The sequence below is a fragment of the Streptopelia decaocto genome, assembly GCF_964273445.1.
Source record: "Streptopelia decaocto genome assembly, chromosome: 15".
Taxonomy (NCBI): Eukaryota; Metazoa; Chordata; class Aves; order Columbiformes; family Columbidae; genus Streptopelia; species Streptopelia decaocto.
The window spans coordinates 12,546,071-12,557,387 of record NC_138670.1 but is presented as its reverse complement, the minus strand read 5'-3'; the positions used below and the strand labels follow the sequence as shown (position 1 = coordinate 12,557,387).

Genomic DNA, 11,317 nt, shown 5'->3' with positions numbered 1-11,317 from the left:
CTGGTGACTGTTTTCAGACCGGGGGGCCACTCTCCTCCTCCCCTTCGTGTCAAAAATCCCCCTCCCCACTGGTGTCTGCCCAGGGTGGGGTCCGGGAAAGGGTTCAGCACTTCTCAGCCCTGGGAAGCCTGTTTGGTCCTGGGGCTGGGGCTTCGTCCTCCCCCCGCAGCAGTTCCTGCCTCTCCCTGCTGTTGTCCCCAAGTTCAGGAGAGCCCTGGGTGACCCCCATCCCTCTGGGGAGGGTCTCCCCCCATGGGAGCTGTTCCCAAAGGTCCCAGAAGGGCTTGAGGATCTCAAATTTGCACCTGTACGTAGAAGTGCAGTTAAAAAAAAGGGCTTTTCCAGCCCCCGCAGCGGGGCCAGGAGGGCTCTGAGCATCAACTCATGCTGCCCTCACCCCTCCCCAGCCCCACGGCTCCCTCTGCTCCCCCCTGTCACCCATGGGTGCCGGAGAGGACGTGCCACCTTCCCCTGCGGTGACACTGCTCCTGTCCACCCCCCCAAATAAAGCCATGGGTTACCCCTACCTAGAAGCATTCAGTGCAGGAAATCTCTAATATATAAAATATAGATATATTGTATGTTCACTTGTTTTAAGCGAACATTGAATAAAGGTGACACCTGCCCATGGAGCTGCTGTCAGGGGGGGTTACCCTGAGCTTGGTGACCCCCAGGGCTGCTGTGAGCTCCCTCCCAGCAGTGTGCTGCCCTGGGGTTGGGGACGAGACTGAGGTCCCCAGGAGGTGACAGCCCTGTCCCCAGCTCTGCTCCAGGACACCCCGCAGGGCGCTGGCACCACCAGCCCCACTGCCAGGGGCGGTGAGTGGTGGGGACCACAGGGGACACCCTGCTTTGGGAACCCTGGGTGTCACAGCGGGGTGGCCACCACCAGCAGGTCTGGAGCCCGTGGTGACCCACAACCTGCCCAGCCATGGTCCTGTGTCCCCCATGTCCCCCCAGGACAGACAACTGGATGTGGTGGGTTCAGCTCTGTTGGTCTTTACTGGCTTGGGGTGCACACAGGGGAGGGGGCCACGGTGGCCTGGGCAGGGACCTCCATGCACAGCCCTGTCCCACCTTGGGGACATCAACATGCTATGGACAACCCAACCGGTGAGGGCTGTTGGGTGCTGGCGAGGAAGAAGAGACCCCCCTGCCCCAAAACAGAGGTTGTTACATCAAGCTGCATGTCCCCAAGTCATCTCAGATGAGAGAAGAGGGAGAGGAGAGGAGGAGAAAGAAGAAGGCAGCTAAAAAGAGAACATGATATGAAGAGAAGGCAGCCATGAAGAGAATGTGGTGAAGGAAGACAGGAGGAGACAATTACATTAAAAGATGCCTGGAAGGCCAAAAAAAAGGAGAAGGATGAGAAGAGGAGCAAATGACATGAAGATATCAAGAGAAGGAGAAGGATGAAGAGCAAATGACATGAAGACATTAAGAGGAGGAGAAGGCCGAGAAGAGAGGATGACAAAAAGAAAAGATCGAGAAGAGCTGGTTGCTCTCCAACCTTATTCCCAAGCGGTTGGGACACAACTTTCTGCTCCGGCCACCATCACCATGACCATGTCATGGCCACCATCCATGGAGCTGCTCTCCATGGGGACTGGGGTGCACCCCAGGCGCTCTGCGCCCCCCTGGGGCTGGGGGCTCCTGGCACAGCCCAACCACCTGCCAACAGTCACTGAGTCCTGACTCCCTGGCCACCTTGGTCCGTGGCCATGGCCTGGCCGGGGTCTCTCCGTGCAGGTTCCATCACCAGCAGCAGCTCCATGATGTCCCCGGGGGGGTCCTGAGGGCTTCTTCCCCATTCTGCCACCCATGGCCACCAGGACGGGTGGCTCACGGCCAGTTGTCCTCGTCCAGCGCCCCGTGCTCATGGGGACCCCAGGAGAGGACGCTCTGCAGAGCCCCCCAGGGCTGGGGGTGGCCGGGAGGGGCTCGGGGGGGGGCTGCCCCATAGCCCCGTGGGGTGGGGATCCTGGACGGCTTCTTGTGGGGCTGTGTGTCCAGCCGGGGCTTGGCCCGGGGGCGCGGGGACATGGGGGGGACGGAAGGCACCGGGGGGGCGCCCGCCAGGGCGGGGGGCGGCTCCTCCAGCTCCTCCTCCCCCACCGCCCAGTCGGTGTCGGACTCGGGCCCCCCCCGGGTGTTCCAGGGGGCCGGGAAGCAGCTGCTCTCGTCGGAGGAGCTGGAGAGGACAGTCCGGAGCCCCGTGTCCCCCAGCCCGGGGGTCACTGCGCCCGGGGCGGGGCCGCCCCCGTTGCCGCTCCGCCGGGTGTCGTCGGCGGGGGGGCCCTGCTTGCCGAACACGCTGAGCGAGGAGGACGAAGAGCTGGACGAGCAATAAGCCGAGTCGGCGGGTACCGGGGGCAGCAGCGGGGGCGTCTCCCCAACCTCCAGCTCCGCCATGAGCCGCGTGTTGGCCAAAAACTCCTCCTCCAGCCGCCGGAACAGCCGCTGCTCCTGCCCGGGCTCCAGCGGCGCCCGCAGCCGCCGGCCCAGCTCCTCCAGCTCCCGCTGCAGCTCCTCCCCGGGACCCCCCTCCCCGGGACCCCCGCCCAGGGAGCAGCGGCGCCGGGGGGCGGCGGGCCGGGCCGGGGGGCGGCCGCGGGCCGGGCTGGCGGGCCGGGGGGGCTCTGCCCGCGCCCACGAGTGCTGCCCGTCCCGCCGGCGGCTGATGAGCAGCAGCGGCTGCGGCCCCGGGGAGCCGCCGGGGGGGCCGTGGCTGCGGGCCCGGGGGGCAGCTCGGCCGGGGCCGTTGGGGACCCGGGAACGGCCGCGCTCCTCCGGAGCCGCCCGGGGAGGCTGCGGGGGGGCGCCCCGGGAGGGGTCTCGGCGGCGCGGGGGGGCCCCGTCCCGCGGGCCCGGGGGCGCGCTCTGCGCCGAGGACGCGGAGGAGTCGCTGTCGCCGGAGCAGCGGCGGGAGCGGGCGGGGTCCCGGGGCCTGGGGGGAGAGCGGGGATGGGGGCGGGGCACAGCCCGGGGCGCCCCGCGGTGCATCCCCCGGTGCACCGGCACCCTCACCCCCGTTACAGACTCACTGAACACCCCGCTGCCCGCATTGCAACCCTCCATTGCACCCCCCCCCCCCATTGCACCCAACATTGCAAACCCGTTACATACTCCCTTGTAGCCCCCCCACTGCACTCCCATTGCCTCCCGTTTGCTCCCCCATTGTACCCTCCATTTGCCCCCCCATCCCATTGCCTATTTGCCCCCCTCATTGTGCCCCATTGCACACCCATTGTACTTCCTCATTTGCCCCCCATTTCCACCCTGTTGTGTCCCATTTGCACCCCCCCCAATGTCACTCCATTGCACCCCCATTGTCCCCATTTGCCCCCCCACTTTTCCTCATTGCACCATTGCCCCCATCGCAGCCCCCCCATTGCACACCCATTGTCCCCATTGCAGCCCTCTGTTGCCCCCCATTATCCCCATTGCAGCCACCCCATTGCACACCCATTGTCCCCATTTATCACCATTGTCCCCATTGCCACCTGTTCCACTCCCCATTGCAGCCCCCACTGCCCCCCCACTGTCCCCATTGCCCACCACTTTTCCCCATTGCACCATTGCCCCCATTATCCCCACTGCAGCCCCCCAACATTGCACACCCATTGTACCCCCCACTTGCCCCCCACTTTTCCCCATTGCACCATTGCCTCCCATTATCCCCATTGCAGCCAACCCATTGCCACCCATTCCAACCCCCACTGCAGACCACATTGCCCCCCCACTGCACCCCAATTTGCTCCTCTATTCCACCCCCATTGCACTCTCCATCAGCCCCGTTATCCCTATTGCAATCCCACCCATTGTCCACCTTTATCCCCATTCCAGCCCCCCCGTTTCCCCCCTTGTCCCCATTCATCACCACTGTCCCCATTGCACCCCCAATTGCCCCATTTGCCCCCCCCACTTTTCCCCATTGCACACCCATTGTACCCCCCACTGCACCATCGCCCCCTGTTATCCCCCTCGCAACCAACCCATTGCTACCCATTCCACCCCCCCACTGCCCCCCAATTTGCTCCTCTATTCCACTCCCCCATCGCACTCTCCATTGTCCCCCATTGTCCCTATTGCAGCACCCCCATTGTCCCCCCTTGCCCCCATTCATCACCATTGTCCCCATTGCCACCCCACTGTCCCATTTGTCCCCATTTGCCCGCCCCGCTTTTCCCCGTTGCACCATTGCCCCCCATCATCCCCACTGCACCCCTCATCGCCCCCCATTATCCCCATTGCAGCCAACCCATTGCTACCCATTCCACCCCCCCCACTGCCCCCCAATTTGCTCCTCTATTCCACTCCCCCATTGCACTCTCCATTGTCCCCCATTATCCCTAGTGCAGCATCCCCATTGTCCTCCCTTGTCCCCATTCATCACCATTGTCCCCATTGCCACCCCATTGTCCCAACTGCCCCCATTTGCCTGCCCCGCTTTTCCCCATTGCACACCCATTGCACCATTGCCCCCCATCATCCCCATTGCACCCCCCCATTGCCCCCCATTATCCCCATTGCAGCCAACCCATTGCCCCCCCCCCACTGCACCCCAATTACTCCTCTATTCCACCCCCATTGCACTCTCCGTTACCCCCCATTATCCCTAGTGCAGGGCTCCCATTGTCCCCCCCTGTCCCCCACGAGGAAAAAGGCCTCCCGTGCAGCTGAGCAGCTGTGGGTTCCCCTATTGTGCTTCCAACCCCTGTCCCCATCATTGTCCCCCCCAGCACCCATGGGTGCCCTACCTGCTCCCCCCGGCCACCCGCGGCTCCATGGGGCTCCTCGAAGGGCTGGCAGATCCAGATGAGGGTCCCAGACCCCCTCCCCTTGGGGGCAGCCCATCGTGCTTGGCACCGCCAGGTGGCTTCGGGACGTCCCCAAGGATCTTCTGTTGGTGGCCACCGCGCTCTGTCCTGTTGTCCCCAGCGCGGGGCCGGCGGGGGGTGCTGGGGCTGGGGGAGAAGCTGCGGGGGGCTGGTTTTTGGGGGGAGAAGCCGGGGGTGCGGGGCTGGGGCAGGCGGTGAGCTGGAAATGGAGATGTGGTGGGTCAGGGTGGGGGGGACCACAGGTCACCCACCCACCTTTTCCACCCTGGGGTTTCCCAGGTTAATCAGTTTGGCCAAAACCACGTTTTTCCTCATGCACTGATTTGTTTCCCCTATCAGCCGGATCAGCACCCCAGCCCAGTGAAACGTGGTGAGGGGCGTGACAGGCTGGGGAAAAATTTAATGAAATATAACAAGGGCAAGTGTAGAGTCTTGTATCTGGGCAGGAACAACCCCAGGTTCCAGTATAAGTTGGGGAACGACCTGTTAGAGAGCAGCGTAGGGGAAAGGGACCTGGGGGTCCTGGGGACAGCAGGGTGACCATGAGCCAGCACTGTGCCCTTGTGGCCAGGAAGCCAATGGTACCTGGGGTGGGTTAGAAGGGGGTGGTCAGTAGGTCAGAGAGGTTCTCCTGCCCCTCTGCTCTGCCCTGGGGAGACCACACCTGGAATATTGTGTCCAGTTGTGGCCCCTCAGTTCCAGCAGGACAGGGAACTGCTGGAGAGAGTCCAGCGCAGCCACCAAGATGCTGGAGGGAGTGGAGCATCTCCCGTGTGAGGAAAGGCTGAGGGAGCTGGGGCTCTGGAGCTGGACAAGAGGAGACTGAGGGGGGACTCATTCCTGGGGATCAAGATGGAAAGGGGGAGTGTCAGGAGGATGGAGCCAGGCTCTTCTGGTGACAACCAGTGACAGGACAAGGGGCAATGGGTGCAAACTGGAACACAGGAGGTTCCACTTGAATATGAGAAGAAACTTGTTCGTGGTGAGGGTGGCAGAGCCTGGCCCAGGCTGCCCAGGGGGGTTGTGGAGTCTCCTTCTGTGCAGACATTCCAACCCGCCTGGACACCTTCCTGTGTAACCTCATCTGGGTGTTCCTGCTCCATGGGGGGATTGCACTGGATGAGCTTTCCAGGGCCCTTCAACCCCTGACACGCTGTGACTCTGTGGCACGGGCCATGGGGGTTCCCTGGGACACTCACCGAGGGAGGAGCAGCGACACGGGTCGTGCTTGTCCAGATAATGTTCCAGTGTGTCCCAGCCGCCACCAACACGCACCATCACGTGGCTCCTCAGCACCTGGGGACAGCCCTGCCCGTCACCCTGCCTGGTCCCCATTGCACACCCATTGTACCTCCCCATTTGCCCCCACACTGCCCCCCACTTCCACCCCGTTGTCTTGCATTTGCTCCCCCATTGTGCTACATTCCACCCCCATTGTCCCCGTTGCACACCTACTGTCCCCATTTATTGCTATTGCCCCCATTGCACCCCCCCACTGCAAACCTCATTGCCCCTCCACTGTGCCCCCATTCCCCCCCCAATGCCTATTTGCCCCCACATTGCACACCCATTGTACCTCCTCATTTGCCCCCGATTTCCACCCTGTTGTCTCCTATTTGTCCCGTCATTGTCACCCCGCTGTCCCCATTTGCCCCCCACTTTTCCCCATTGCACACCCATTGCACCCGTTATCCCCATTGCAGCCCCCCATTCACACCCATTGTCCCCATTTATCACCATTGTCCTCACTGCAGCCCATTGATTTCCCATTTGCCCCCCATTGTACCCCCCCATTTCCCCCCCACTTTTCCCCATTGCACACCCACTGGACCCCCTCATTTGACCCCACATTGCCTCCCCATTACGCTCCACACTTTTCCCCATTGTACCCCCCATTGCACCATTGCCCCCCATTGCCACCCATTCCACCGCCCCATTGCCCATCACCCTGCCAGGCCCCCAGGACATGGCCAAACCCCCCAACTCCTGGGGGGTGCAGCTGCACACACTGGCCATGAACAACCCCCCAGGTCCCCAATGTGGGGCAGCTTATGGGGAACCCACCCCCCCATGCGGTCCCTTGGGTCCCCACTGCACTGAGGGGCGGGGGAGGAGGAGGGCGGGGGGTCCCGGGGGGACGATGGGGTGAGCGATGCTCTTACCCGGACGAAGATGAGGGTGCTGGAGTCGCCCACTTTGTATTTGCCCTCGGAGACCTTGACCATGGGGAACTGGGAGGGGCAGGAGCAGCAGCCCAGGATCTCCCGCACCTGTGACACAGCGGGGAGGGGTCCGTGGGGTGCAGACCCCCTGCTATAGGGGTCCTGGGGGGGCTTCCCGCAGACACTCACCCCCCAGCAGGCTAAGAATGGGCACAACTCGCTTCATCTGCTGCCAGCACCGCTCCATGGAGCCCACCCGCCGCAGGACCCCCGGGTGTGGGGGGCTCAGAGCTGCCCCAAAACTGGCGGGGAGGAGCCCTGCTAATCCCCTCCATGGGAATTTGCCCCCCCAACACCGCGCTATGGGGCAGGGACCCCCAGCTGCACCCCACAGCCATCAACAGGAAAGGGGTAGAGTCCCTTTTTGGTTTTGCTCCCAAAAAATCTTTAACACCTGGCACCACTGAAAAGCCAAAGGGAAGGTTTGGGGGGCCACGCAGGGGACCCCCCATCGCTGTGGGGCTGCAGGACCGTGCTGCCCTTTCCCTGCCTGTTCCCTGCCCGTTCCCTGCCCGCCCGCGCTGGGCTGACGTCAGGGATTAGGCCGGTTGCCGCGGGGGGACGCGGGGACGCGGCTGCATCCTGCCCGGGTGGGGGACAGCGAGGGGGGGTTATTAAAATGATGTTCTTTCAGTTCTGCTTTCTGCCCGTCGCAGGGTCCCGCGGGGCAGGATGCGGCCGCTCCCGCTCCCGTCCGGGTAGCAGCCGGTGACAAGGTCAGCGCTAACCGGGGAAACTGAGGCACGGCGGGGGGGCTCCTGACCCTGCTGCCATCCCGGGGGGGCGCAGGGACCCGCCGGGCCGGATCCGGCACCGTCAGGCTCCTCCCCGGCTCCAGCGCTGCCCATAAAAGCCGATGGCGAGGAATTACGCAGCCCGGAAAAATGCAGCCGGGCTTGGCAGCGCCGGGCTGGGGGGCTGGGGGGGCTTGGGGGGCAGCAGCGGAGGGGGGGCCCCCGCTTTGCAGCAGTACTGGGGGTGTGTGGGGTGCAGGATGCTCCCCCCCTTCCCGAGTATGGCGGCTGCGACTTAATGAGGAATCGGGGTTTCAATTAAAAAACGGCTTTGAGCTTAGGGAGTCAGGGGAGGGCAGACCCCCCCTGGCCCCCCCGCGTGTCCCCCCCCGGGTCACCCCTCCCATCCTGCATTAATCCGCTGCCTCGTGCGCGGGCCGGATCCTGCACCCAGCGCGGCGCTAATCCCTGTTGAGCCTCCCGGGTGGGGGCGTCCCTGCACCCCCACTCGTGGAGGGGACACCCCCCCAGCACCCCGAATGGTGGCCGTGAGCCACAGGGTGACCCCATGTCCCTCTGTCTGTCCCGGGGACACCAGCCCAAGGTGCTGGCGGGAGAAGGGGCAGATGGGGCAGGAGCAGGTTCCCAGGATAGGGACACCGTGTCCCCCCCACTGTGGGGTGGAAGTGGTGGGGTGGAGGTGACACCTGTGTCCCCCCTGTGATGATGGTCACGGCCACCAGGATAACCTGTGGGAGGCTCCACAGGGCAGCGGGGCCTGGCTGGGCAGCCAAGGACCTCCCACGGGCCATGGAGAGCCTGGTGGGTGGAGAAGGACGTCCCAGGGGCTGGGCAGAGAGGATGGACCATAGAGACAGACAGGACCGGCTATGGACCATAGAGGCCTCATTGGGTGGACAGAGAGGACCTCCCATGGAGCATAGAGTACCGTGTTGGGTGGACAGAAAGGACTTCCCATGGGCCATAGAGCACCCCATGGGGTGGACAGACAGGAATTCCTATGGACCATAGAGCATCCACTGAGTGGACAGACAGGCCCTCCCATGGGCCAAAGAGAACCTGTTGGGTGGACAGACAGGATCTCCCACAGACCACAGAACCCCCACTGAGTGGACAGACAGGCCCCAAGGCTCCCAGGGGAGCATCTCACCAGCTCGTCCAGGTTCTTCAGGTCGCAGAGGGCGATGGGCCGGGCCCGGCCAGGGTACGGTGATGCCTGGTGGTCCCGGATCTCCTGGCGCGTGCCCAGCACGCCGAAGGCCATTTGGTCCCTCATCTCCTCCTCGATCTCCTCCTCCATCTGGATCAGCATGGGGGCCAGCATGCCAAACTTGGAGCCCCTCCTGGCCACCTCCAACAAGCAGAGGACAAAGTTCTTCTCGTTCTTCTTCAGCACCAAGTCGTTGGTCTCGAACATGAGGACGTCCTGGATGCCGAGGTCCTGCCGGCACCACTGGATGAAGTTGGAGACGTTATCCCGGGCGACAAAAGAACCGGGCGCCACGTTCTTGGCTTGGAAGACGACCTCGTTCTGGGGGACGCGCATGCGGGCGGCCACCTCGGGGTGCCGCTGCTGGAAGTCCAGGGCGGTGCGGTTGACGTTGTTGGCGTGGCGGCAGAGGTGACAGCCCGTCTCCAGGCTCTCCAGGAAGGTGTCCACCTGGATGTCCAGGTCGTAGAGGGTGTTGAACCACTCGGCCAGGTCCTCCTTCATGGCCTCCAGGTACTCCTCGCTGGAGCGGAAGGGACGGATGCTCTTGGAGGCGGCCGACTGGATGTGGCTGGGGTCGGCCATGGTGAGATCCCTGCGGGGTGAGGGGACAACGAGCACCATTATGGGCAGGCAACACCCCCCCAGCTTGTCCCCAAGCAGTTTGGCCACCTGGTGTCCCTCCCCCAAGCCCTGGTGACCCCTGTGTGCCTCAGTTTCCCCCAGCCCTTACCTGTGGGCAGGAGGGTCACCAACATCTCCTGAACCTGCCCGTTCCCTGCCAGGACCTGCAGGACCAGCACCGTGTCCCCAACACCCTGTGTGCCCCCACCCCGTGTCCCCAACACCCTGTGTACCCCCACCCTGTGTCCCCTCTACCCTGTGTGTCCCCCCACCTATGTCCCCAACCTTGTGTCCCCCCCAACCCACATCCCCTCCACCCCTTGTCCCCCCCACTCCATGTGCTCCCCATCCCACCCCACTCCACATCCCCCACCGGGTTAATGAGTCACTTGTCACCGATCCCCCCCAGTCCCGCCGTGGGAATGCGGCAGAGCAGCCCCCCCCCCCCCACCCCCACAAAAGCTGCCCAGTCATGGTGGGTGTCACCACCCCGGTGTCACCATCGTGGGAGCAGGTGACACCCCCACGGACCGCGGCTGCCCCGGGGGTCATTGGGCCCCAGCGCTCAGCAATGATGGGGGGGTGGGTGCATCTGGGGGGGTCCCTGCCCTCCCCAGTGGGGGTAAAGAGCTGGTGACCCCTCCCCCGTGCTGGGGGGAGCCCAGTGACCCCCCGTTGCTCTCCCCCCGCCCTGGGGGGTTCTTTCCCGTGGGGGTGTCACTGCACCCTGGGGGGGGCCTGCAGAGGGGGGGTTGTTGTCTCTGCTGGGGGGGTGTATCTGTACCCGGGGGTCCCCTTTCCCTTGGGGGGTGTCTCTTTCTCGGGGGTTCCTCTCTGCCGGGGGGGGTCTCCTGCGCAGGGGGGCCCTTCCCCAGGGCGGGCGGTCTGTCCGTCCGTCCGTCTGTCTGTCTGGGGGCGGGGGGGGGGGGGGCGAGGGGCAGCACCTGCGCGGCAGATGCCGCCGACTTACGCGGGCGACGCGGAGGGGGGGGACACGGGGGGTGCACAGAGACAGGGACCCCCCCCGCAGCCCATCCCACCCCCCCGCACTCACCGCCGGGCCGCGCTCCGCTACCGCCGGGCCGGGCCGCGCCGCCCGCCCGCTCCCCGCTCCGGGCCGGGCCGCGGCTCTGAGCGCCGGGGGGGCCCCGCCGCCGCCGCCCGGCCCCGCGCTGCCCCCGCCGCCATCCGGAGGGGCCGGGACCGGGACCGGGACCGGGACCGGGAGCGGAGCGGAGCGGAGCGGAGCGCAGAGCGGCCGCCGCCCGCCCGCAGCCCCGCGCTGCCGCCGCCGCCGCGCCCCGGCCGGGAAGTTGGAGGCGGCCCAGAAAGGGCCGGGACGGGAGCGGCGGGCGGGGGGGCGGGGACGGGCCCACACGCGGGACACGGACACGGCGGGGGGGCACGTACAGCGACACCCAGACACAGCGACACACAGACACAGCGACACCCCCGCAGTCCGCACAGCCCGGGTGGGGTTTGACACGGGGGGCAATCACACACCCCTCCAGTTGGAGCTGCCCCCCCTCACAGGATCGGGCCCTTCCCACAGCTCCCACGGGGGGAACTGAGACACGGGGGGGGGGTGACACGGGAGCGGGTTCCCGCGGGGGGGACGCTCTCAAGGAGGCCAGCAGTGGTGCGGTTATAAACAGCGGGAGTTTT

The 11,317-nt window shown here is 65.1% G+C and overlaps 1 protein-coding gene across 1 annotated transcript; it reads right to left on the bottom strand.

The window, feature by feature from the left end:
- Positions 1-983: 983 nt before the first annotated feature.
- On the bottom strand, positions 984-10,832 carry GAS2L1 (growth arrest specific 2 like 1). The gene is made up of 6 exons (XM_082066650.1): positions 10,707-10,832; positions 8,969-9,623; positions 7,004-7,111; positions 6,041-6,137; positions 4,761-5,040; positions 984-2,947 (listed from the first exon to the last, which is right to left on the bottom strand). The coding sequence occupies exons 2-6, from the start codon at positions 9,611-9,613 to the stop codon at positions 1,843-1,845; spliced, it is 2,235 nt and encodes a 744-aa protein (XP_081922776.1). The 5' UTR covers positions 9,614-9,623; positions 10,707-10,832; the 3' UTR covers positions 984-1,842.
- Between the last annotated feature and the right edge of the window lie 485 nt (positions 10,833-11,317).

Coding starts and splice junctions, on each gene's coding strand:
- GAS2L1 (XM_082066650.1), bottom strand. CDS start 9,613: ATGGCCGACCCCAGCCACATCCAGTCGGCCGCCTCCAAGAGCATCCGT. Junction 5,041..6,040: donor GTGTCGCTGCTCCTCCCTCG/GTGAGTGTCCCA, acceptor CTCCATTTCCAG/CTCACCGCCTGCCCCAGCCC. Junction 2,948..4,760: donor CGGGTGGCCGGGGGGAGCAG/GTAGGGCACCCA, acceptor CTCTCCCCCCAG/GCCCCGGGACCCCGCCCGCT.